This window comes from Littorina saxatilis, linkage group LG5 (assembly GCF_037325665.1).
Source record: "Littorina saxatilis isolate snail1 linkage group LG5, US_GU_Lsax_2.0, whole genome shotgun sequence".
NCBI lineage: Eukaryota > Metazoa > Mollusca > Gastropoda > Littorinimorpha > Littorinidae > Littorina > Littorina saxatilis.
Window position 1 is genome coordinate 25,904,278 of NC_090249.1, and position 24,059 is coordinate 25,928,336.

Sequence of the window (24,059 nt, forward strand, 5' to 3'; positions counted from 1 at the left end):
ATAATTACTGCTTCTCGGCTACCTCTGGTTCTTGCATTCCATTGCAAACTTTGACCAACGGGCCGAAAGTGATTGGACACCGGCACATGATATTCTGAACCAAAAGGTAAAGTTGAGTAAAGACCATCAAACTGACATTCGACTGAGTATATACAGACAAGAGCGGCATTGGCCAAACACGGAAAGGTGTGATATTTACCTTTTTAAATTTTTTTTTTTACATGGAATCACTGAGAGGGACGGAGTATCACAATCACAGCAAAGTGGTCCCGCGCATCAATGGTTATTTTTTGTAGGCCTAATTCGAAGTAGCAAGGCCACCGAAGCGTGGAATGGCTCCATAAGTCGGTGACTTAACACGCGCTAGTTTGCAACTTGATTAATCCACAGGGCAAGCTCAAACATCGAGCCGCGCTTACAACAGGCGCTCAACATAAGTGCGCTATTATAGAATTCTACACACACGGGACAAGTAAACACTCAGTGAAACACTGATTGATTTCTTTATCTAGAAAAATATGGTGGTCTCTACACGCGTGTGTGTGTACATATAGTGTTTGTGTGTGTGTGTGTGAGTGTGTATGTGCGACTGCGTTTGCGTGCGTTGTTCATTCGTTGCCACAGTGTGTGTGTGTGTGTGTAGTATGATTCTGAATTGTTGGTTAGACCGCCAGTAAACCTAACTATCGAGAGTACAACGCCTGAGGCCTCCACAATAAAAAAAATTATGAGCTATGCCTAATTGACATGCTTTCATTTCTCACAGTCGCTGCACATGAATAGCCAAGAAACAACTGTCACTTAGTTGACATACCGCATGGTGTTTATATAAGATTCAAACCTGTACTACCCGTTTGGACTGGTCAAAACTATTTCCATGTGCTTATCAATATTGGTACCCAATGGAACCAGAAAATCGTGGGTGTGCTGTGTGTGGCACAAAGATGATAAGGCCGGTTTGTCGTTATTAATTTTGTGCAGTAGATGTGCTGTCGTCATTTCAACAGTTTCAGACCATTATGGTGAAAGCACGGGCACACCACACTGGCTACTACCACCACCCATATTTGTCATGTGCCTGCGGGGAGAATTGTACTGGCGGAGTACATGGAATACCTTCTATTGTTAAGGGACACTTTTCTTATTTTTGTTGTTGATCGATACGAAGTTATGTGAATGTGTCAGCATATGCAAGAAAAGTTAAGGTAAAGTAGGGTTAGGTAAAGTAATTTCTTACAGTCTTGTTAGTTTTAGGTTTACCTCATGGAGACCCTGGTTCAGGTTGCTTTCTTCCAGGAGAAAGCAAACTGCTGTAGTATATGGTGCTAGCTTATTTTTCTCTCTTCTTCCTGCATGTTTGTTTTCCAAGCCCCGAGACTCTGGCTGTGAACTTGGAATCTTTATTGTTCCCATGCGTGCAAAAGTGGCCTTTTAAACAGAGGTAAGAATCGGTAAGAGTCTGGGAAATAACCCCTTCATTGGGACTGGGAATCAAACCCACCTTGATAGCTTCTGTGTGTTTTATACTGGGCCATACACATACCAGCTGAGCTACGACCCTGCTCAAGTAGGTGCATGTGGTTCGGTGTGTGCAGCAAGGATTGAGGAAGGCCAAGAGTGAGAGGGACACAGGAACTGCTGTAGATAGCCTGTTGCTGAGAGAGAGAGAGAAAGAGAGAGAGAGAGAGAGAAACTTCAAAGGGTATCTAAGGTTAATATTCCAATGCCTTCACGTGAATAACTGATAGAGAAGACACACAGAGGCTTTCTGACCACTCACACACAACACAGCAGTTCTTTCATCTGACATAAAATGTATTACATGCTTTCATCATTGTATCCAACATAATCAAACTTTCTTTCAACCTCAATCACTAAGTAAAAGTGTATTAGGTAAAACTCTTTCTCTCCTTATTTTTAGTTCTAAAGTACCAAAGAGTAGAAGAAATGTGCCTGAAAATGCTGCCTGTAAAATCAACTCCTGAGCTTGTAAAGACCAACAACGCAGATCAAATGAGCACAACTAAATCACTGAAAGCACAAATATTCATTACCCCCCACCCCCCCTTAAAAATAACTAAACATGCCATACACACACCTGAGAATTAAAACATCTCCCTGCTCTCTGTTACAGCTTGGAATGTACAATGTAGGACATAACATGCACTCTAGAAGAGATATTTTTAAAGGCACAGAGGATATGTCAACAAGAAAATCTATTCAATGGGCATGCAGAGATTTATATTAAAAATAAACCTGATCCCCCCATACCACCACCCCCCCCCCCCCCCCCCCCCCCCCAACATTCAACTCACGCTCTCACACACCAACTCCCGAACAAAGCACAATACAGTCATTTCAATCAAAATCCCTATAATGTCCTCGCTTCTTTGTTTTTGTAGTCTTCTTGTGTTTTTTGTGCTTGTGTTTTCTTCTGCGTGTGTCTGAGGAATCATCTGAGTTGTAGTCCGACTCTGAATCAGAAGTGCCTGAATCTGCTTCACTATCTCTATGATGATGATGCTTGCGTTTTTTACTCTTCTTCTTCTCCTTGTGAGACTTGTGGTCTGGCTCTGAATCAGAACTATCCGAGTCTGTGTCACTGTCGCCGTCGTGTCGATGCTTGCTCTTCTTGCTTTTCTTCTTTTCCTTAAGCGATTTCTTTCGTCTGTGAGGTGATCTTGAGCGTTCTCGCCTGCAAAGAATGGATAAAAATGTTCATCAATCCATATGCTTTGCTATTATTTTTTTCGACTGCACGTTCGATACAGACTCATGTAAAGTATTTTGTGCCTTGAAATAATTATGAGAAAACATTCAAATTTCACACCCAAAATATTAACATGCCAGTGATCATGGGTTACTTTTCTAATGCTACTTATAATGTCCATACCACCAAACATCTCTTACTTTGATCCTTGTAGCTAAAGAATGCGATCAGTAAGATTATGTTGCTTTTCATGCGAGCAAAAAGCTTTGTGTGGCCAGCTTTACAAAGTTGACTTCACCCAATAATTTAAGGCTTAATTACCACAATCTTTTCACTACTTTCTTTAAAAAGACATCCCACTCAAAAACCAGTCATTCAACCATGAAACTGGTTCAACCATTCAAACATGAAATTTGACCTGCAAACTGATAAAATGACAATCTGGGGGGAAAAAATGCTTTGGCTAACTTACCTTTTCTCTTTGGTTTTCAGTTTCTTTTTCTTCTTCTTCTTCGTATCAGGACCTTCACTGCTTTTCTTCTTGGCTGCTTCATCTGTTTGACAGAAATAATGAGAACTGAAATGTCTATTCAATGTAGAGTGTGATTTACTGATCTGAAAGACAGCAGTGGAGATAAGAAGACTCAGAACGACTACCATAAACACCAGCTTGGCTTCAGTTTCACAAAAAAATGATTGTAGATAATGTGCAAAATAGACTTTTCATATACAGTGGAAACCCCCTTTTAAGACCTCTCCTCTTCTAAGATCTTGTTTTCTCTCTCCAGATTTTCTGTCCAAAACTTCTGCACATTTACCTTGGTTTAAAAACTCCTCCTTTTTGGTCAAGTTTTGACTAAATGTTATACATAGACGGGGAATCGAGACGAGGGTGGTGGTGTATGTATATATGTAAAGCCTGGAGCCCAATGCATAGCCAGCACATACTTTAGGGATTTCATAGCGCTGTGGAGCGCATAGCTATGAAACGCACTATAGAACTCAGCGGTCCGCATGCATGAGGTCAAATAGTGCCTGCAATAGCTAAGAGCGTCTCTATTTTTAACACCTAGATAGTGGAAGGGATTCCCCGTCATCCTGTGTCTCTGCGGATGCGTCAAGCTTTGTGATGCTTCGCCGCGGGTCAGTTTTACACCATTTGCCACAGACAGTTTGGAAAGCCCGTCTCCTGATAAAACTTGGCTTTCGTGGTTTGGAAACTATAATCCATTCCGGTACCCTCGCCATAAAGGCGTCACTCTCTTGCTGGTTGTGCATGCTGTGTTTGATGTTATAAATTCCTGTATTATTATTATTATTATCATTATTATTATGTACCGCGATCAGTTCGCCACCCACATCTTGAAAAGATCCGTACGCGTAAAAACTGACCCAAAGTCAAGATAACCCGCAGAACCGGCGGCAATGCACCCTTTCGATTCGGCAGTTCGAGTTGCTCTTACAGTTCATCCGTGATTGCAAGAATGTCCTGCCGACGAAAGCGGAATTTTCTGCACAGTTCCACGTCGTCGTAACGATTCAGTGGATGTAGGCGGTCAAGAAAGATCCGGTTGCTTCTCAAATTTCTTCTCATCCTGCATGAAAGCAGCCGCCATTTTAAACGCTCCAATAGCGGGTTCCATAACTCTTATAGGAAGGAGGGGCCTGCTATAACTTTATGGCCGACATAAGGCTCTATGCGCGGTCTATGCATTAGAAATAAGAGACTTTATGGAGTCCACCGACTTTATTGCCGTGACGTCATCAAATTAGGCTCTTATGTAGGGGCCATGCATTGGGCTCCTGGTGTTTAAAAGTTTAAAAACAGGAGTTGGGTTGTTTTTCCCTGGTAAAGCAACCGTAAGGGAGCTTTAACTTTAACCGTGTTTCAATTACTTTCTACCAAGAATCCTCTGCAAGTGTGAAAGTAGAATGCATGAGAAGAAAAGTAGAAAAGCACACACAGTGTTCTGTAGACGCTGTCATAGTCTCACCTTGATTGATCTTTGTGAGTGGAGAGAGGAATTCTTCCTCAGAGTCGGAGCTGGTACTGCTGACGTCTAGCACCACGTCTTTGTTAGGGTCCGCCTTGATGAAGTTACGGCACTGATACGTCAGGTGACCAGCTGCAAACATGCAGTAATAATAATAATAATAATGATAATAATGAAAGCTTTCTGTTACACAATAACATCAAAATTAAAGCATGAAAAAGAAACATAAATAAAATTGCAACACAACATCTATTTTTTCTTTAAATGCCCAAGAATATCACTTTTTTGGAAGAACGTAGAAAAGCAAATTTATATAAAAACAGGTTCACAGATAAAATTAAAAGAAACTGACGTTTTATTTGGTTTCCAACCGAACAAGCAACAGGACCAAACTATAAGAAATATTAACTTTATTCTGCTTGTTGCAAAAATGTCAATAAGTATATACAAATACGGAGAAGGCTTTGACCCAAATTGTATATTTGAGAGAGAGCTCTCCATTCGGCTTTTTGACTGAGAAACCCAGTACTATCATGCTATTGTAAATGACTTGTTGCAAATGTCAATGTATTAACTAAGGTGAACCAATGATGAAAACAATTATGACGAACAGCAAAATATAAAATTTCAAAAATAAATTTTCATTTAATTAATATACTTACCAACTCACATAGATAGCAATAACTTCGTTTGGTTGCTAAGACATTGAAGCACTCTTACATGGTTACATGGGGAGATAACTCTAAAGAAAAACACCCACCCGCCATTTAAGGCATGGGTCACGGTAGTTATCTCCCCTACCGGCGCCCGCGCATGCGCAAGCCGTACACCGGTAATACTCATTCCGTTCTGAAACCCATATCCCTTTAAATAAATTGCGGGGAAGGCTGGGAGGGAATTCAGTATGTGAGTTGGTAAGTATATATTAATTAAATGAAAATTTATTTTTGAAATTTTATATTAAATTACATATTCTTACTCAACTCACATAGATAGCAGATTGCTAATCTAGGTGGTGGGTAAAAATATATACTCACAGTTAACATCGAGAAAGCATCTGTCCCGCAGCCACCATGGCTGGCAGACCAAATGTTCCATCCATACGAGAACTTGCGATATCCCGCAAGTAAAAGTTCATGAACACATCCTCAGATGCCCAGTAGGCTGAGTCCATGACTTCTTGAAGTCTTCTGGATCGTAAGACCGCTGAAGACGATGCCCAGGCTCTAAGCTCGTGAGTCCGGGCTGACCGGAGAGGAAGGACTGACTGCCCCCCCCCCCTTTTCTTTGCCACCAAATGTAAGCCTGTCTTACTAGGGTGGAGACCCATCTCGCCAAGGTTGACTTAATTATGTCCTTCTCCCTCTTCGTATTGACTGATAGGAAAAGAAGCTTTTGACTGGAGGATCTGATCGGATTTGAACGAGACAGGTATGCTCTCAGTACTCTCACAGGACAGTTTGCAATATCCGGGTCTGAAGGAGCGAGAATGGAGCTCAAAGGTTTGATCTGGATTAATGGCGAGGGTTTATCTGGTTTTTGGTTTTTTGCTAAAAACTTCGCGCAAAACCTAAGTATAACGGAACCGTCTTTTTCAAAAGACACGTCGCGAGGAGAGCCTGACAAGGCGTGAATTTCGCTACCCCGTCTACCTGATGCCAACATGACGAGAAAAACTGCCTTTCGCGTAAGATTCGCCAGACTGGCAGAGCATAAGGGCTCAAAGTCTTGAGTTCTTAAAAATTCCAGCACTAAGGGCAGATCCCATGCTGGAATAGCGGATCTCGTTTTGTCAAAACGAAGGGAAGCTCCCTTTAATACGCTAGTAATGAAACCTTCGCGTGATATAGAATGTCCTAGCTGTTTCAAGGTAACTGAAATAGCTGACCTACGGACTTTCAGAGAAGCCGGCGCGGCGCCCTGACTAGCTAGCCAAGACAAATGATTTGCCACCTGAATAGATCGAGGTGACGTAGGTTTCACTCCGTTAGCCTTGCACCATTTGAGCCACGCCAACCAGTGAGAGGTATAAACTGACGACGTAGAACCTCTGTGAGACGCCTGAATCAAATCAATAGTAGCGTCTGACGCACCTGATCTTTTCAATGATTCCCGCACAGAATCCAACCGTGCAGGGCAAGCCACTGCGGATTCTCGTGGGGAATGCCCGATCGAGGCTGTACCAGATCGCCTCTTCTGAGATCTAGAGGAAGAGGTGGACCGTTTGACAGTCGCAGAAGATCCGGGTACCAAGGCTGACCCGGCCAGTTCGGTGCCACGAGGATCAGAGATGGTCTTTCCATGTCTGCCTTTCTCAAGACCCTCCCTAGGAGGGGAATGGGAGGAAAAGCGTAGGCGATCAGCCCGCTCCAAGAGATTTCCAGAGCATTGACTTCCCACGCTTCGGGATCTGGAAATGGGGACACGAAAATCGGCAGACGGCGTGAGAACCGTGTGGCGAATAAGTCTATGGACGGCTTCTCCGCTTGGGCCCAGAGGCGAAGAAGCGCTTGATGAGTGATCGTCCACTCCGTGTGTACTATCTTGGAAGACCGACTCAGAGAGTCTGCCAGGACATTCAGCCTTCCCGGAAGGTACTTTGCTGACAAAACTACACCGTGATTGTGACTCCACATCAAGATCTCGCATGCCCTGTGCGACAGAGGCAGAGAGCGAGACCCCCCCTGTCTGTTCAGATAGGACACCACTGTGGTGTTGTCGGAGTGAACTAGAATATGTTCCCCCTTGACAAAGGGTAGGAACTCCGTCAATGCTAGAAAGACTGCCTCTAACTCCAGCAGATTTATGTGCCATTTGACTTGCGCCTGGTTCCAGAGACCAAAGGTCGTATGACCTTCCAGGTGAGCCCCCCACCCCTCGAGAGAGGCATCTGTGAACAAGTGCCTCGAAGGCGGGGAAAGGACTATGGGAACTCCCTGCGAGAGCCAAGCTGTGACCAGCCACTGCTTGGTCGTCTCTATAAACCAGTCCTGGAGTGGGACCAGTGTCTCCCAGTCCTGAGACTGAGGGTCCCACCTGGAGTTCAGCGCCTCCTGAAAAGGGCGCTTGTGAAGCCTGCCCAAAAGAGTCAGAGGAGCCAGCGATTCCATCTGACCTAGGATGGACGTCAGAGACCTGACCGAAGCCATAGACAGAACCGCTGTGGGATTTATGTGATCCCGGATCTTGCTTATCCTCCTCTGTGTGGGCTGAACCGTCCATTCCACAGTGTTGAATACCATCCCCAGATACGTAAAGTTCTGGGAAGGTGTCAACTCGGACTTCTTGCAGTTGATCATGAAGCCTAGCTCCGCTGCTTCTTGCAACACAGACTGTGTGTGCCTGAGACACAGAGATTGCGCCTGGTTCAGAATTAGCCAGTCGTCTAGGTACGTCCGTAGACGGATACCTTGACCTCTGATTAGCGCGCAAAACTGGCGAACTACCATTGTGAAGATCCAGGGAGCCAGAGAAAGGCCGAAAGGAAGAGCCCTGAACTGAAAAATCCTGTTGCCCCAAACAAAGCGGAGCCACTTCCAGTCTGTTTGGTGCATCAGGATGTGGAAGTAAGCGTCGGAAAGATCTATGGAGGTGACCCAATCGCGTGGCCTGAGGGCCTGCCTCACTGAGGTGGGAGTCTCCATGGTAAACTTGATCTTCCTCAGAAAAAGATTTAGCTGAGAAAGATCCAGCACCGGACGCCATCCTCCCGAGGCTTTTGGAACGACAAACAGACGTCCGTAAAAGCCTGGGGAGGCATGGTCCCGAACTTCTTCCACTGCCTGCTTCTGAATGAGAAGTTCTACTTCGGCCTGAGCGGCCTCTCTGGCTTCCGGTCTGGCCGGAAACCGAAAAGACGGAGGAGTTCTGGTTAATGGAGCCTTCTGAGAACTCCAAAGAAGCCGGAACCCCGATCTGAGCACTCCTGCAATCCAGTGATTGTTTGACTTCTTCAGCCACACTGGCAAGGCCCGCAACAAGCCTCCCGCCACGGTAACCGTGGGGGACGCAGGAGTGCTGAGATCGGGGGGACATCATTGGGGGTTAGGCTTTCGACCTGACCCCCTCTTCCCAAAGGAAGGCTTATTCTTGGGGTAAGGTCGCGACCGGTTCCCTCCTCGCGAAGCTGAACCCCTGCTCGGCTTCTGACCAGACTTGGAGGACCCCGAGAAAGACTGGGCAGGAGGACCGCCGTGCTTTGCCTGCTGCTTCGAAAAGGCAAACTCGGAAAGCTTCACAAATTGCAAATCTTTGTTCTGCTGAGTTTGCTTCTGAAGCGCGTCCAGCGTGTCCTGTCCGAGAAGAGAACCTTGCAGAATAGGCGAGACTCTGAGAGAGTCTTGAATGTTCTTGTCCTCTATGCGAGAGCCCGACAGAAGAGCTTCACGTCGCCAGAAGACGGCCTGCGCATACAATCTCGCAGACAAAGCCATTTGTTCCGCAGACACCCTTCCTAAGGTCGCAAAAAGGAGCGAAACGTCCTTAGGATCCGCATCATGCCTGAACTCAAAAGGGTTCAGAGAGGATGTCACTGCCCGTGAGAGGGAACGAATTAAAGTGTCAGTCAGAGACGATAATTCCAAAGCAGCGCGGCCGCATTCTTCGACAGCAATGAGATCTTTCTCTTTACAACCAGAAAGCCTCTCTTTGTTGTAGCCGTCTTGCCTAATGGAAGCCAGTTCCGGTGTAACCGGAAGTGATGCCGAGGGTAAGGCAAAGGAAGAAATCAAAGGTCTGCTAAAAGCAGCGAGACGAAGCTTCCGCTGAGAGGCCGCAGCCGGAACCGGCGCACGACCGGAAGCAGCCAGCCAAGACTGAGCCCCTGCAGGCACATCCCCATGAGCTGATAACAGCGGAAGAGGAACATCGCCCTGAAACACTTTCGCAAGTTGATAGGCCACAGCAGGTGACTCCAAAAACTTGAAGTTCTCAGTCCGCTCTTGCGAAGGGGCAAAGTCAGCAAAAGCTGATGGAGGAGGAGCAGCGGAAGTGGTTGCCGCAGCCACCCCTTCCGAGAAGTAGCGTGCAGTAACCTCTGCTGCCAAAGCCAACAAATGAGGTAGCTTAGCCGGAAGTCGGCGAGACGCTTCCTCTTCTGCATCTGATGCTTCTTCCTCCAAATCCTGTTCATCCCCAACTGAAGCATCATAATGATCAACTGAGGGATGTCCAGCAGAACCGACGTCCGGTGAGGCAATTTGAGCCGAAACCGGAAATGGTTGTGAAAAATTTCCGGAAACAGGAAACCCGTGGATTGAACCACCATCCGGCTGTCCAATGCCAGCGGAAATGCTGGGAAAGGAAGCGGAAGTAGCCTGAGAAAGGCTAGCGGAAGCCGCAACAGCGGAACCGGAAGCCACAGGCTGATGAATGACTCCCGCCAGCAGCGATGTGCTAACGGCGGAAGTCAAACCTCTCCTGCCACCGGAAGCCGCCCCGACGCCAACGGAGGGAGCGGAACCAGCAGAGGACTGTATAGCATGAGCATCGACCAGCCCCAATAAATTGGAACCGGAAGATCCTGTAACCTGTCTGCCAGCAGCCGCCCCGACTGGAATTGCGGGGGCGGAACTAGCAGACACATGCCCTTCACATCCCATGCCCAGGACCGTGAAAACGGAGCCAGGTTGGTCTGTGGGAAAACCCTTACGGTCAGTGTGCAATTCCGCCGAAACGGAAACCGACTTCAAAGGTTTGCGTACTTCGCCAAGAACACCCGGAAGTGCTGATGTCCTAGACTCAGACAAAAACTTGTCAAAAGATGAGTCCGACATATCCAACACCGTCGTTGGATCTGCCACCACGCCAGCGGACGTGACCGTAGCAGACGGTTCAGAGCGAACCCGCGCAAGCGAGGAAACATTAGTAACACCCGAAGGACGAGACAGAGCAGCATGTTGGGCTATTTGTCTTTCCGACGAGATCAACTCATGCACTTCTGTTTTGAAAGACGATAAAATCGCTAGCAAATCAGCCTTAGACAAAGATGCATCTGCGCTAGGCGCTTGAACTTTAGTGGAAGGAGCCGAAAGAGAAACGGTTGGTTTGTCAATCGCAACTGAAAACGATTCATCATTCGCCGGGTTGAAAACAGAGACAGAAACGTTATCCGCCGGTGGAATTTTCTGAGTCCGAGAGGGAGTGGTAGTAGCCACCTTAACTTTGGATTGGGGTGCTTTGCCTGATTGAGAGCTAGGAGAGCAAGCCTGTCTGGTCGAACTCCGAGTTCTTTCTCTCTCCTTATCTTTCGGTTTGTCCGCCATATTGGATGACAAAAATGAACCAAAACATAAGACGCAAAACGTTCCAAACAGTTAATAAACCGCGTCTCGGTAATAAAAAAGAAAGATCTCACCCAATACTTGGAGTAGTGAAGGAGACAACGAAAGCGTAACCAAGGTCCGATGGTCAAACACCGACGTGAATACCAGCAGATAGAAAATTGAAGACAGAGTGCCACACACGTCTTGCTCCGTGCGTTGAAGAAGAAGGAATGAGTATTACCGGTATACGGCTTGCGCATGCGCCGGTAGGGGAGATAACTACCGCGACCCAGGCCTTATATGGCGGATGGGTGTTTTTCTTTAGAGTTATCTCCCCATGTAACCATGTAAGAGTGCTTCAATGTCTTAGCAACCAAACGAAGTTATTGCTATCTATGTGAGTTGAGTAAGAATATGTAATTTAATATATCATTATTATTAATTCATTTAAACACAACCATGGTAATAGAGAGAGAGAGAGAGTGAGGGAGGGAGAGTGAGGGAGGGAGAGAGAGAGAGAGAGAGAGATTGAGAGAGGAAGAGAGAGAGAGAGGGGGAAAGGGGAGGGTGCGAGAGAGAGAGAGGTAGAGAAAGAGCGGAGGGAGGGGTGGGAGAGAGAGAGCGAGAAAGAGAGATTTTCGAAGATTGTCCATGTTAAACGAAAGAATGATATTATTGCTATTTATAACCCTATCTGCTTATGTTTAAACTGTTCAGCATCGCTCACAGTATCAGAGAGAGAGAGAGAGAATGGTAGGGTTTATGTTTAAACTGTTCAGCATCGCTCACAGTATCAGAGAGAGAGAGAGAGAGTGGCAGGGAGGGTGAGAGAGACTGAGAAGGGGAGAGGGGGAGAGAGAGAGAGAGGACGATTAAAGATAGAGAGAGGGAGAGAGGGGAGGGGAGGGAGAGAGGGGAGGGGAGGGAGAGAGAGGATGGGGAGAGAGAGGATGGGGAGAGAGAGGATAGAGAAAGAGAGAAAGTGTGCAAATGCCAGTTCACGGAGAGAATTATAGCTAAATTATAATTGATTGAAAATATTGTACATTTTCGAAGATTGTCCATGTTAAACGAAAGAATGATATTATCATTATTTATAACCCAATCTGTTTACGTTTAAACTGTTCATCTTCACTCACAGTATCATACTCATAGCGAGTCATATTGTAACTGAGGTTCAAAAGAAAGAAGAAGAAGAAAAAAAAAGAGAAAGAAGAAAGAGAGGAAAAAAAAAAAAAAAAAAACCCCATCTATTTTGTGGAGCAAAACCTTACAAACTGCTGCTGCTGTTAGTAGCGGTAACATGAAAAGGATATGCTCCAGCCCCATCATATCTGCACTCCTCTTCATCAGCAAAATGCAGGAAAAACTAACAAGTTATAACAGGTACATTGTTTCAATACCAATTTAACATTGAACTGACATCAACCAGTTATTGACAAAAAAAATCTTATCACCAGGTATTGCAAACAAAAACTTAATATGATCTACTTCAGTACTTGTCAACATTATAACTGAGGTCTGTATCACTTTCCGTTCACTCACCATATCCACATTTCCTGCAAGCTGATCGTATGATTTCTCCACTCTTTCCAAACCCAGTGATTTGCCCTGGAATGATAAAAAAGCAACACAACTTTGACTCTGAGCATGTTCACAGGAAAACAGATTTGTGCACTACATGTATTAGTATTGAGAGAATCATATGATATTGCAATGTAAGTCCCAGAAATAACCCAACCCTGCAGGTTACAGCAGTCCCTTCCATGAACGGACATTCTTGGGCAATTGTAAATCTTTCAGTATATTGAAGGTGACCGAAAATGGGAGCCTTTTTTGTTTACTCATTTTGTGTGCAGTCCTGAAAGACTCAAACCCTAAGTGCTGTACGCCACCCTGACACTCCTGTAGGTACGTAGAATGTGCATGCAACTGCAAGTTAATGGGAGACTGACATAACTTTGTCTCCCCCTGCTGCTATGACCTTGGACTGTATTCTAGGACCATCTCTCTCAGTCTCAGACATCAAATTCAAAGGGGCTGACCTCAGCAAATGCAGTCACTGACCCGAGGTCCCTCAATAAGTTGATCAAGCTGCATATTTACAGTGGGGCTTTTACAGTGGTCGCAAGTAAAAGTCATGTTTGGTCCCCAATTTTGCGCCCTGTGTCGGGCAGGGGGGCTCTTATCAGACGTTCACAACTGCTGAAAACTATTCCGAGCCAAGTAAATGTGGCCGTACATGTGGCAGGTGGGTGCACATCCCAGAGCCGCCATGGCAGCTATATTAGTATATTGGCCTGGGACTGCTGTACCTCACATATTCAGAGATATTGAGAGAAGAGTAATTATCACACGACTAATTAGCCTGCAGAGAGAGAGAGAGATCTCACACTCACACACATGTATACACACATAGGTGCACGCACACACAAACACACGTAGGTATGTCCACACGCGCTGCGCGTGTTCGGATTACATGACTTATTAGCCCGCAGAGAGAGAGAGAGAGACAGAAAGAGATCCTCGAGAGAGATCGAGACTCTGGGCTTGCCGTGACTGACTGTATTTGTAACCGAGTCCAAGACTTTGCCAACAAAAGTGAAGACACTGGACAATGACGCCATGAACATATGACGCATGACATGACGGCAAAACTAATGACGTGGTGAGGAGAGATGAAGCAAGTTTTGCCAACCCAGACGGGTAGGGGTCTGCGATGACTCAAATGATATGTACTGTTTTCCGCTGTTTTAAACGAATACTTTAAAGTTTGGTTTTCCAAAAGTACCCTATGACACGATGTAAGTGGCTAAGAACATTCCCTGAAATTCCCGTCTCAGTCGGTGCAGCCGTTTCGGAGCCTTAATAATTAGTCATCAACACACAAAAACCGGCTTTATAAGTTAGATGGTGGCGAACCTAACACAGGGTTATTTAGGGAGATTACTGAGAGTCTTCATTAATTTAAAGTACCAACGCTGATTGTAACTGATGTTATACTATAGGGAAGTCAACACATTTCACTTGAAGTTTGAACCGTTGGTTAGGTCTACGGGTAACACTTAACAGTAACACAGAGCTGCATCGGGGAATACTCCGAATAGGCTAGTTGAAGTAAATGAAATGTCAAGCATCGTCAACAAAGGCTCCAATCAAGGACGAACCCATTGACATGAAAACTGAAGATGTGACGAAAACTCAACGTCGAAACCGTGAAAAAACCCGAGGTTTTTCATTTTAGCCCACAAAGCGGACCTATTTCAGACATGTACGATTCGCTGTAAAGTGGTATATTTGATAATCCAGTAAAATAATGGAAGAGATACACATACAATGAGGGTGGAACACGCTTTTGATCACATGTACAAACACAAATAAAGAACAAACCCATTATATCGTGGTTCATCTTGAAAACCGCTGCGTTGCGCCTGAGACGCAAAAGCTGAGAAGGGAGATTATTCTGATCTGAAAATGGATCATCTAGTTATACAAATTTACCCAAACATTTCACTGCTCTACCCGCTCTCAATCGTTTGGTGCTAAAAAAAAGACGAGGGCTTCTTTAAAAAGAAAAAGAGAGGCATGTAACAGCTCCTGTTTTTGAATATTATCTTGAGATTATTAACTTTGTAACATTTTGTATGCTCACACCAAAGTATTAGGGTAACGTGACCAAAATAGATAGGGTCAGTAGGTTGGCTTTTTATTTTAGTCTCGGTATGGTTCGCAAAATGTGCCAAAAGTTTTTTGTTTTTTTTTAGAAATCAAAAAGTTTTAGGGTCCGCGGAAAAAAATAGGGTCGATCGGGTTACCCTAAACCAACATATATTTTTGTTCGGCCTGAATTAGTCTGTTTCTGTTATCATATATATCGTATCATATTATATTTGACCAGTAGGCGAGATGAGCCTTTTGCCTGCTATTTGATTGTATCTGTAGTTAGTGTATGTTTTTCCCTTTTCTTTGTTAGTGTTCAAGGTTCATTTCTGGCATGCTTTCTTTTAAAATTAAAGGTTCAATTCAACCTCAAGTATGAATTTTGTTTTTCATCTCTTTTACTTCTATAACCCAGCCTCAAAACAATCTGCATGCCTCCGAGGTGCACTTAATTTTCTCAGCTTCCACTGTACAGTGGAACCCCCCTTTTCAGACATACAAATCTAAGAAAACAAGTGAGTGCTTAAAAGGTGTGTGTGTGTGTTTTAAAAGGGGGTTTGCCTCAGATGGCTGCATGTGTCCCGCCTCCATGCATGCATGTGTGTGTGTGTGTCAGGGGCGGATCAGTTGCTTTGTAAGGGGGGGTGCACTTTGAATCGAAAGTGAATGTGATGGGCGCAATCGAAGCACCCGAATTTTTTAGGGGTGTCCGGGGGCATGCCCCCCCCCCCCCCGGAAAAATTTGTGGCCCAAAGAAGCAAAATGGTGCCATCTGGTGCCATTTGAACTTATAAATGGTCATAGAATCAGCTTTCCAAATTTAAAAAAATTTTTTTTTTTTGCTGGAGGGGGGGTGCACCTGCACCCTGTGCACCCCCCTCGTCCGCCCCTGTATGTGTGTATGTGTGTGTTGCAAATCTATGTCATCATATTATTTTGTGCACAACTTTTGTGGGAAAAAGGTTATGTTGTGTTTGGCGCCAGAAGCATGGAGAACAAGATTCACACATGTAGCTCACCAAGTTCAGCCACACAAAAAATTCAAGACAGAAAACAGGCACATCCACCATACTGCTCAAATTTATTAATTACTTTTGTGGTGATGAATTGTACCCTGTCACAGTGTAAACTGTAAATAGTGGAAATACACAAAGAATGCAGCGTAGTGGAGGAAAGAGTAAGTGGTGATCATGAGCGTGAAGAGGTCTGGCAGTTTTTCCGGGGGTGTCAAAACTTGGCTGACCACCGTCAGGATGATTGCTCCAAGAATGGACAATGTGTGCTGTAACAAGAAAAAAACTCAAGGTTAACTTTACAATGGAACAAGAAGAGCAAACGCTCGATCGAGTCACTTTCGCAGTTCTGAATATTATATGAGGCATCAGATGGACAGGAAGAAATTGCTATTCACAACACAATGAGTCACGTTCACATAAAATTTGAGCCCGGTCACTTTTATAGTTTCCGAGAAAAGCCCAACGTTAAGTTGTGTGTTGCCGAACAGAAAAGGCTAGTTATCTCCCTTGTTTTTCTGATAACGTTCGTAAAAGGCTACAGATGTAAATACTTTGATGTAAAGAATAATCCTACAAAGTTTCAATCACATCCGATGAACTTTGTCAAAGATATAAAATGTCTAATTTTTCCTTTGACGCTGACCTGTGACCTTGAAAAAGGTCAAAGGTCAACGAAACCATCGTTAAAGTGTAGAGGTCATTGGAGGTCACGACTAAACAAAATATGAGCCCGATCGCTTTGATAGTTTCCGAGAAAAGTCCAACGTTAAGGTGGTGTCTACGGACGGCCGGCCGGCCGGACAGACTAACACTGACCGATTACATAGAGTCACTTTTTCTCAAGTGACTCAAAAACTATTTTCTAACTGAGGTTTACTTATTCTCTCATTCTAATGGACAAAAGAGGGGGGGGGGGGGGTATGAAAAAACCCAAGAAACACTAAGCACATAGAGACAGACAGACAGATTTCATTCTCATGCAAGTACATGCTACATGAAGACACAGGTATATATAAAGCACAGCATCTGGAACAAACAGTACAGACAGACAGAAATGCTGACAGGACACACACACACACACACACACATTCAAACACTCACAGACACGCAGGACAAAGGGCAGCATTCATGTGGATCTCAACGGAACTCTGTCAAACAGGTCTAAGCTTAGAAATCACAGAAGGACTAATTTGACACTTTTTGTCTTTTCACAACAGTTAGTGACAGATGTTTACTGTTTTTCTTACAGCCTGCACCCACTGCAGAGTATTCAAAGAAGAAAAGTCTAAGCCATTTGCACAATGATCATTGACTTGACGAGACTGACCAGTACTCTGATCCATGTGGCCTTGTTGTGGAGTGGATGGAGAGTGACCCTGATGACCTCGTAACAAATAAAGGTTGCAGCCACTGAGGGAATGAGCAGACCATCTTTTACCAACAGCGGCAGCATGCTGAAAAAAAAGGGTGTATATTCAACTAACTGTGTCATACAAAACAGAAAAATACAGCACCAGATCAATTCACCAAAATCATCAGTCTCATACAAACTGCCCAGAGATGTGGCACTCTTCAAGTTACGAGTCGTATGGGAAAAGGGGGGGGGGGGGGGGGGGGGGAAGGATATTCTACCACAAATGCTCTGTGGTGCTGACAACATTTTGTTCATATACTTTCAGACTGTAGTATACTGACTTCTTCATTTGCAGAGAAAAAGAAAGCATCAGATCTGTTTTGTTTTTTCCCCTCATTAATCTTCATACACTATAAACTGATCTAAACAAGCTTAGTTCAGAACAAAACGGAAATACCAAGTTTTTTTCTGCAGCCTGCTCTATAAATTGACTTTACTTGAAATTGAAGCGCTATGAGTAGATAGGAATTCGTTTACACAGAAAAAGGCATTACCTGAATGTTGAGATAGTGATGAACCATGTCACAACCAATGGATGTTCCACCACCAGCAGGCAGGCGGGACTGCACAAAAGAAAAAAGTATATTCAGGAATTATAAACCACCTGTGTGTGTGTGTGTGTGTGTGTGTGTGTGTGTGTGTGTGTGTGTGTGTGTGTACTATTTGTGTGTGTTCACATCTAACACAATTGTCATGCATAACTCTGCAAACCTTTACTGTAGTTCCTATACTCAAGCAATAGTCATCAAACACAGTCATTCTGAGTAAATCAGTTCTCATTTTCGGTGCCTGGCAACAGCTTGCATACTTTTATTGCAGGCTAATGTCTACCTAATGATTTCCACATGTCTCGTATTCACATATATATATAAAAACAAAAACAAAAATTAGACTTACATAACAGCTATGAGAATGGACTTCTCATGTACTTGAAATGAGAAGAGGAAGAACACCAGTGCAGCATTTATCTGAAAACCAAAGCAAAATAAAAAGTGCATAATAAATAGCAAAACATCACCACCAGCAAGTCAGCCCAACAAAACTGCAGCTGAAAAAAAGTGTAACACCTAATGAGTAATCACCACCAAAATATAGCAGATCATTCCCACATGTAAACATACTTGCATGAACAAAGTCATCTTCTAAGTTTTGCTTCTTCGAAGGTTCTGAACACTGTTTTTTCTCTCCAAATTTTTCTTGCTACTCCATCCTTATTCCTCGTTTTCATTTAATTCTTATTTTCTTTCATTTTCTTACTGTTTTCATCATTGCTTTCTAAAATACAAGCAAGCCACCCTATGATCACAGGTAAGCAGGCCAAGGAGATGATGAAATTGCGATTCAACAGTAATAAATAAGGGTCATATTTTAATTCTACGCTTCAAAAAGCCAGAGATACTTACAAGAGCCACTTTAAATCGCTGAACACCAGGGTATCTCAGTAAGTGCAGGGATGAAGGAAGGAGCATCAGCAACGTTGAAGCTAGGCTGAATCAGGAAAAAGGCATTTTAAGCTTTCTCAAACATTGAAATCAGATATTCAAACGAACCGCACGCAAGCTTGTATTTTAAAGTTAAACTGATATCAAAGAAAAAATCTGTATGCCACATCAGCCGGTCATATTTTTTCTATCATTTCTAATCTTACACTTCAGACAAATCTATCATTACCTTAAAAAAAAGAAATTGTTTGTGTGCAACGAGCAAGCGCAATTACTCGCTGAAACACATTTCTGCACAACACCCCCCCCCCCCCCCAATTAAAAAAGATTGAATCAAAAATGGCACCAACAGTTGACACTCACCACAGAAGCACTGTATTATCTGTGGTCAGGAGCTCCTTTAGTTTGAGCACCACTGAAAGGCTGCACCAAAAGTTGGCCACTTTGTCCTGTCAAGACAGACCCAGATACAGACATTGATATGATACATGTATAGCACAATGCTTTGTCATACACAACTCAAAACTTGCACACTTCTCATCCTGTTTCCTCTTTTACTCTGGAATATCATTCTGTTTTATGAAACTCTTAATTTGTACTGAGTCTGTCCAGTTCCCTCTTCCCTTAATGTGTGTCCATTGTAACATGTTTCATGGAAATAAAGTTGGCAGGTGAAAAACAAAAACTACAAGTATTTTTTTCAATTTGTATCCCTTGTTTTTTTTAAAAAGTATATGACATTTAATTGCTTTTAATTACTTCACAAAGTATTAGCCATAGTATTTAATCTGGTTACAATAAATCTTAATGTACACATGTTTTCTGGGCCTTTGACAGTTACAAGTCAGGACACAAAAAGTTGTTTATTCTCTTCTCGAGCTTTTTACGACAAAAGTCATGTAAATCTTACCTCATACAACCCTCTTCCAAAGGGGAAAAGACGAACAAGAACACTGCGGGTTGACTCCAGGTTCTCAAGAAATGGAACCCAGCACAGACCAAACGTGATGATCACCATCATCCCCAACATCATCAACTTCATGATTCTGGAACAATACCACAGTACTGAACCTCTGCACCTCAGCAAGTTAGACATTGTAAATACAGTCATTAAACTATTGCCAAAACATGAGCACATACAAAGCAACCATAATCACTATGGCACTTCTTAAACAATCAAACTTCGCATTACAGTGGAAGCCCCATTTTTAGATCCCCCACCCCCCAATTTAGGTCTTCCCTCTTTCATGACATGCTTTTTAAAAATTTCTGTTCAAAACCTCTGGTATTTTACCTAATTTTCAAGACTCCCTCCTTTTAAAGACCTGAGATTTTCATGTCACTGTATTCACAGTCAGTTGCCTTCAAAACAAGGTATGAGAAACTCAAGTTGAAATGACACTTAGAACCATTTAAAGTAGGTAGAAATGTTAGTCTCTCTCATGAACTGTGAACTTGCAACATCCATTAAAGATCCCTTCCTAATCAAATACACCATGTTGTAAACCATCGCAGTTTTACTTTAAGCTTTTATGTACCCTTCCACTTAATAACAACTAGAATGTCATTCCACACCCTTGCTACTGAACTGTGGAGCATTTGACATTTCATGACAGCTCATAATCATGAAATATTTTGATCAGCTATCCATCGTCCCACAAATTTCATGCTTTGAGAATGATATAAAGAGAATACCAACCCGTGGGAAATCCCCTTTTGGAAGCAGGAGCCGAGGAGATAGCAGAAGAAAGGCATGGCATGGTAGAGTTCCATCTGTTTGTAGTTGAGCGCCAGACAGAAGAAAAATGCTCCGAACAAGTCCAGATGCTGACCTAGCGCCCATGTTGCTAGCAGTGTCAATCCCAGGCTTATGCTGTTGTATCTTTCCAGGGTCAAGGAACACAGAGAAGCTGAAACTCTGCACTCCTGAGTGAGAGAGAGAGTGAGAGACAGAGAGAGAGAGAGTGTGTGTGTGTGTGTGTGTGTGTGTGTGTGTGTGTGTGTGTGTGTGTGTGTGTGTATGTGCATACATGTGTGTGTGCAGTTGTATGCATACATGCATCCATGATCAGCGATTTTCATGTCAACCTCACTCTATGAACTTAGCCAACATATAACATACAACCAGTGATGTTATTCCAATGTTCAGGTGACGTTGCCCAAAAGATCTTGTGCCCTGAGCAAGAAGGAGCACATCTGTTCACAAACATTTTACAAGAGAAAATACGAAAATTCTTATTTTAATACAGTGGACTATTTTTTTAAGGATACTGAAAGTGTCCATGGTCTATAAGGGCCAGACCAGGCTGCAGAAGGAGGACCGCAATTCCTTTCAGCTGTAACAAAAAATGCTCAGGTTTAAATGCAGGTCACAACACAACAACTTTGTGAATTTGAAGTCTAACTGAATTATTTGAGTAAGCCTCATGTAGTTTAATTCTCATGTTGATTATCTTTTTCAACCATTTTGGCATTTGCTTGTGTACTTTATGTTCACTATTTAACAAGTTCTTACCTTGTTATTGTCAGAATAGCTGTGATGAATTAGGAAACACAGAATGCAGGCTGGGACATACACCAGGATATCAGCAATGAAAACTGCAACAAGCGTTAAAACAAGGGTAAGATGTCTGTGTTGTTTGAGTTTGCAAATTGCTCAAAACTTGTTTTGCTTGGAGCAGTCATAGTTTATTTGTAAACATCTTTTATTTGAAACAATCCTCGTCACATAACTTGATTCAGATGAATGGAAAAAAAGGTTGATAATACTGACATTTGTGTATGGTTTCTTAAAACAAACCATTAACTCTTCTCTTTACTTGAAAAGAAAATACAGTGCCATCTACTGGGGTGTGTGCATGACCCATATTTTTTTCTGGAAAAAAAACCCACCCCACAAAAAACTGAAAAAGCAACTCACCTGAATATCTCATGAAAAGTTTATGTTGTTCGTTCTGGATTCCTCTGGAGTCTTTCAAAGCAACCCAGTCTGGATTGATCCATCGAGCCCTACAGTTAGAACAGATTGATCATGACCAAAAAAGTAGACTGCCAGTAAACTGGAGCATGCGACTTTTTTGTGAGTGACTGTTTGTAAGTGTCTGCCTGTCTGTATTTATGAGAGTCTGTCTGTAGGTGGGGCAGGGTGAAGAAGAAATTATCAACAAAAAAACCTACAGATTACCCTTGTATACTGCATCAAGCACCCAGTAAAACAAGAGAAAAGGAAGAATAAACTCACACCAGGCCACAAAGATAGCTGTGGTAAGCAGTCAGAGGAGGGTAGTCCAGTCCCCAATATAGCAAATCATTTTCTGTGCTGTTCTTGTACCTGAAAATAAAATGTTGAAAGTGTCCTTATAGTACAATTACTAATGTTATGATCATTAATAAGTTTGCAGCATGAAAACGTCTTTAGAATGTTCAGTATTTTTGAAAAAACATATGGAACATATAATACCAACTTTGTTTGCTTTTATTTTACGAAATTCTTTTGTGTTATGTTAACCTTTTGGCAATTATCTACCTTATACCATGTTTTACTGCTAAAAAAGGCAGAGCTACTTTTGGATGTACTGATATATATATATAGTACACCCTGACGAAGGCCATGAGGGCGAAATATTGGTGAAAACGTGAAGGCTTGTTTTGGTTATTTTTTCCCTTATTTGTTTGTATAAAATGAGAGAGAGAGAGAGAGAGAGAGAGAGAGAGAGAGAGAGAGAGAGAGAGAGAGAGAGAGAGAGAGAGAGAGAGAGAGAGAGAGAGAGAGAGATCCATGGTCGTTTTTACAATTTATGAGATCTTTCCAGCTTCTGCAGTAATGTTCAATGTTTTAATTTTTATCAATGCACTTGAATCTGTTTCATATTTCAACTTCCCAGCCTGAATGCGGATGGCCCTTTATCTTTACACCTCATACATGTGTGCAGATTGTGTTTATAAATTCTGGCATGGCTATTACAGTAAACACATGAAAAGTAAAAAAGAGTTGAGCAGTATGTGTTGTTCCCAGACAATAGAGGATAACTAGAGTCAATTGGACCTGGATTTAAAATCATATTGTTAAAAAAGTCATGTACACACACAAATGTTGTGAATTAGAAGACATCCTACATGTCAAAGCTACCGGACATTCGACCAGCTTGGGGTCAGAACAATGTGTGAAAATAGAAAAGCATGCTTAAAAGACAAGACCATGCAAGGCCTTGAATATGTGCGCGATATAAATTGCATACAAATAAAAATAAAAAAATAAAAATAAATCCCTGCGCTTAGAACTGTACCCACGGAATACGCGCGATATAAGCCTCATATTGATATTGAGTAAGGTACCATTGGTTTGGTGGTAGGTTGACAGTGATTTCCATCCAGTGTCTCTGTGCCTCAAAGTCACCGTACATCGGTGGTTTGTTGTACCCTGCAAGAAAATAATTAACAATTAAGGGGCTTTAAATATAACTGGGGTTGGGGGGGGGGGGGTGTGTGTGTGTGTGTAAAGCATTTTCAGACCGCCTAGCCTGCTTTGCGCTTTTTGACTTTGACTATGTAATGTCCCATTATAATTTGGTTGAAGGGGACAATTAAATACATGTCCCATTGTCGTTTTCTTCCAGGCTAAATTCCCTGCCGGCCTGAACAAAATCCTTTAGTTTAATTATTCTGAGATATTTTCCAGAGACACATGCATGCATTTATGCCCTTACAGACACAGGTATGGCAAAATATCAAAATTGTAACTCGCCAACTGGGCGAGTAACTTCAAGAAAGTCACTAGCCCGGCAGAAATTGCGCTGGACCGGTAGATAGCACAGTTGATCTGCAGTGTTTATATAATTATGGCTTTAAATCGATATTACGACCAAAATGGTCACATTTGGCCGGCATTTTCATGGGCCAGGCGGTTTCTATATATACTAGCCCGGCGGATGTTTTACAGTCCCCTGGCGACCAGGCGGACGATTTGACCATCCCTGCAGACACCATGTGGTCACAACGTCTTAGTAATAACAACTTAACATAAAATTAATTTCAATTCTAGATGATTTCATCATTTATTAATGACAAAAGGGGTTGTTTCAATAAATCAATGATCTAGGCCCTATATAATTTTTTTCAATCAATGATCTATTTATTCAGTGTTTGCTCTGCAAGATACATGTACAACAAAAGTTATTATGATCTATACTATTATTATGTGTAATCAAACCTGAGTATCCATGCTTGGCGATGCTCCATCTGATGGCAAGTGCGCTCAGCACCACCACGCTCAGCTTAGCGTAGAACTGCATTCTGCAGACTTCAACGCGCCTGTCTTCACGCCATCCACTTTACCACGTCTCACAACTTTTGGATTCGCAAACGGAGTGGTGTAGCACTTCCTTAACAAGTAAGGAAAGTACTATGTAGGTATATCCACATACACTGCATAAAAATACAGTAATTTGACACATTTTAGCATAATTGATTCCATTTTGGGGACATCATACAGAAATGTAATCAACATTTTTGTAAGCGCATAAACATGTATGATTAAAAGATATACTTGAAGCGATTGATT

At 42.9% G+C, this 24,059-nt stretch overlaps 2 protein-coding genes across 2 annotated transcripts; both read right to left on the minus strand.

Annotated features, from left to right (window-relative positions):
- Positions 1–2,302: 2,302 nt before the first annotated feature.
- LOC138966689 (protein SREK1IP1-like) lies at positions 2,303–14,449 on the minus strand. The gene is made up of 5 exons (XM_070338991.1): positions 14,358–14,449; positions 12,513–12,578; positions 4,705–4,836; positions 3,183–3,264; positions 2,303–2,695 (listed from the first exon to the last, which is right to left on the minus strand). Exons 1-5 carry the CDS (start codon positions 14,374–14,376, stop codon positions 2,359–2,361), a joined length of 636 nt encoding a protein of 211 aa, XP_070195092.1. The 5' UTR covers positions 14,377–14,449; the 3' UTR covers positions 2,303–2,358.
- A 1,240-nt stretch (positions 14,450–15,689) lies between these two features.
- LOC138966691 (dolichyl pyrophosphate Man9GlcNAc2 alpha-1,3-glucosyltransferase-like) lies at positions 15,690–23,869 on the minus strand. The gene is made up of 14 exons (XM_070338992.1): positions 23,709–23,869; positions 22,831–22,919; positions 21,741–21,826; positions 21,420–21,508; positions 21,015–21,097; positions 20,771–20,835; positions 20,199–20,381; positions 19,410–19,545; positions 18,863–18,948; positions 18,461–18,545; positions 17,955–18,025; positions 17,552–17,620; positions 16,971–17,097; positions 15,690–15,909 (listed from the first exon to the last, which is right to left on the minus strand). The coding sequence occupies exons 1-14, from the start codon at positions 23,788–23,790 to the stop codon at positions 15,745–15,747; spliced, it is 1,416 nt and encodes a 471-aa protein (XP_070195093.1). The 5' UTR covers positions 23,791–23,869; the 3' UTR covers positions 15,690–15,744.
- Positions 23,870–24,059: the final 190 nt, after the last annotated feature.

Bases quoted from the DNA above. Each gene is read 5' to 3' on its own strand.
- LOC138966689 (XM_070338991.1), bottom strand. The intron at 3,265-4,704 runs GTGAGACTATGA...TCTGTCAAACAG, and splicing joins ACTCACAAAGATCAATCAAG to ATGAAGCAGCCAAGAAGAAA. The intron at 2,696-3,182 runs GTAAGTTAGCCA...CATTCTTTGCAG, and splicing joins CTGAAAACCAAAGAGAAAAG to GCGAGAACGCTCAAGATCAC.
- LOC138966691 (XM_070338992.1), bottom strand. From the start codon at position 23,790: ATGCAGTTCTACGCTAAGCTGAGCGTGGTGGTGCTGAGCGCACTTGCC. The intron at 17,621-17,954 runs GTAAGTCTAATT...TCTTTTGTGCAG, and splicing joins TCCATTCTCATAGCTGTTAT to TCCCGCCTGCCTGCTGGTGG. The intron at 17,098-17,551 runs GTAATGCCTTTT...CTTTTTTTTCAG, and splicing joins ATCACTATCTCAACATTCAG to CATGCTGCCGCTGTTGGTAA.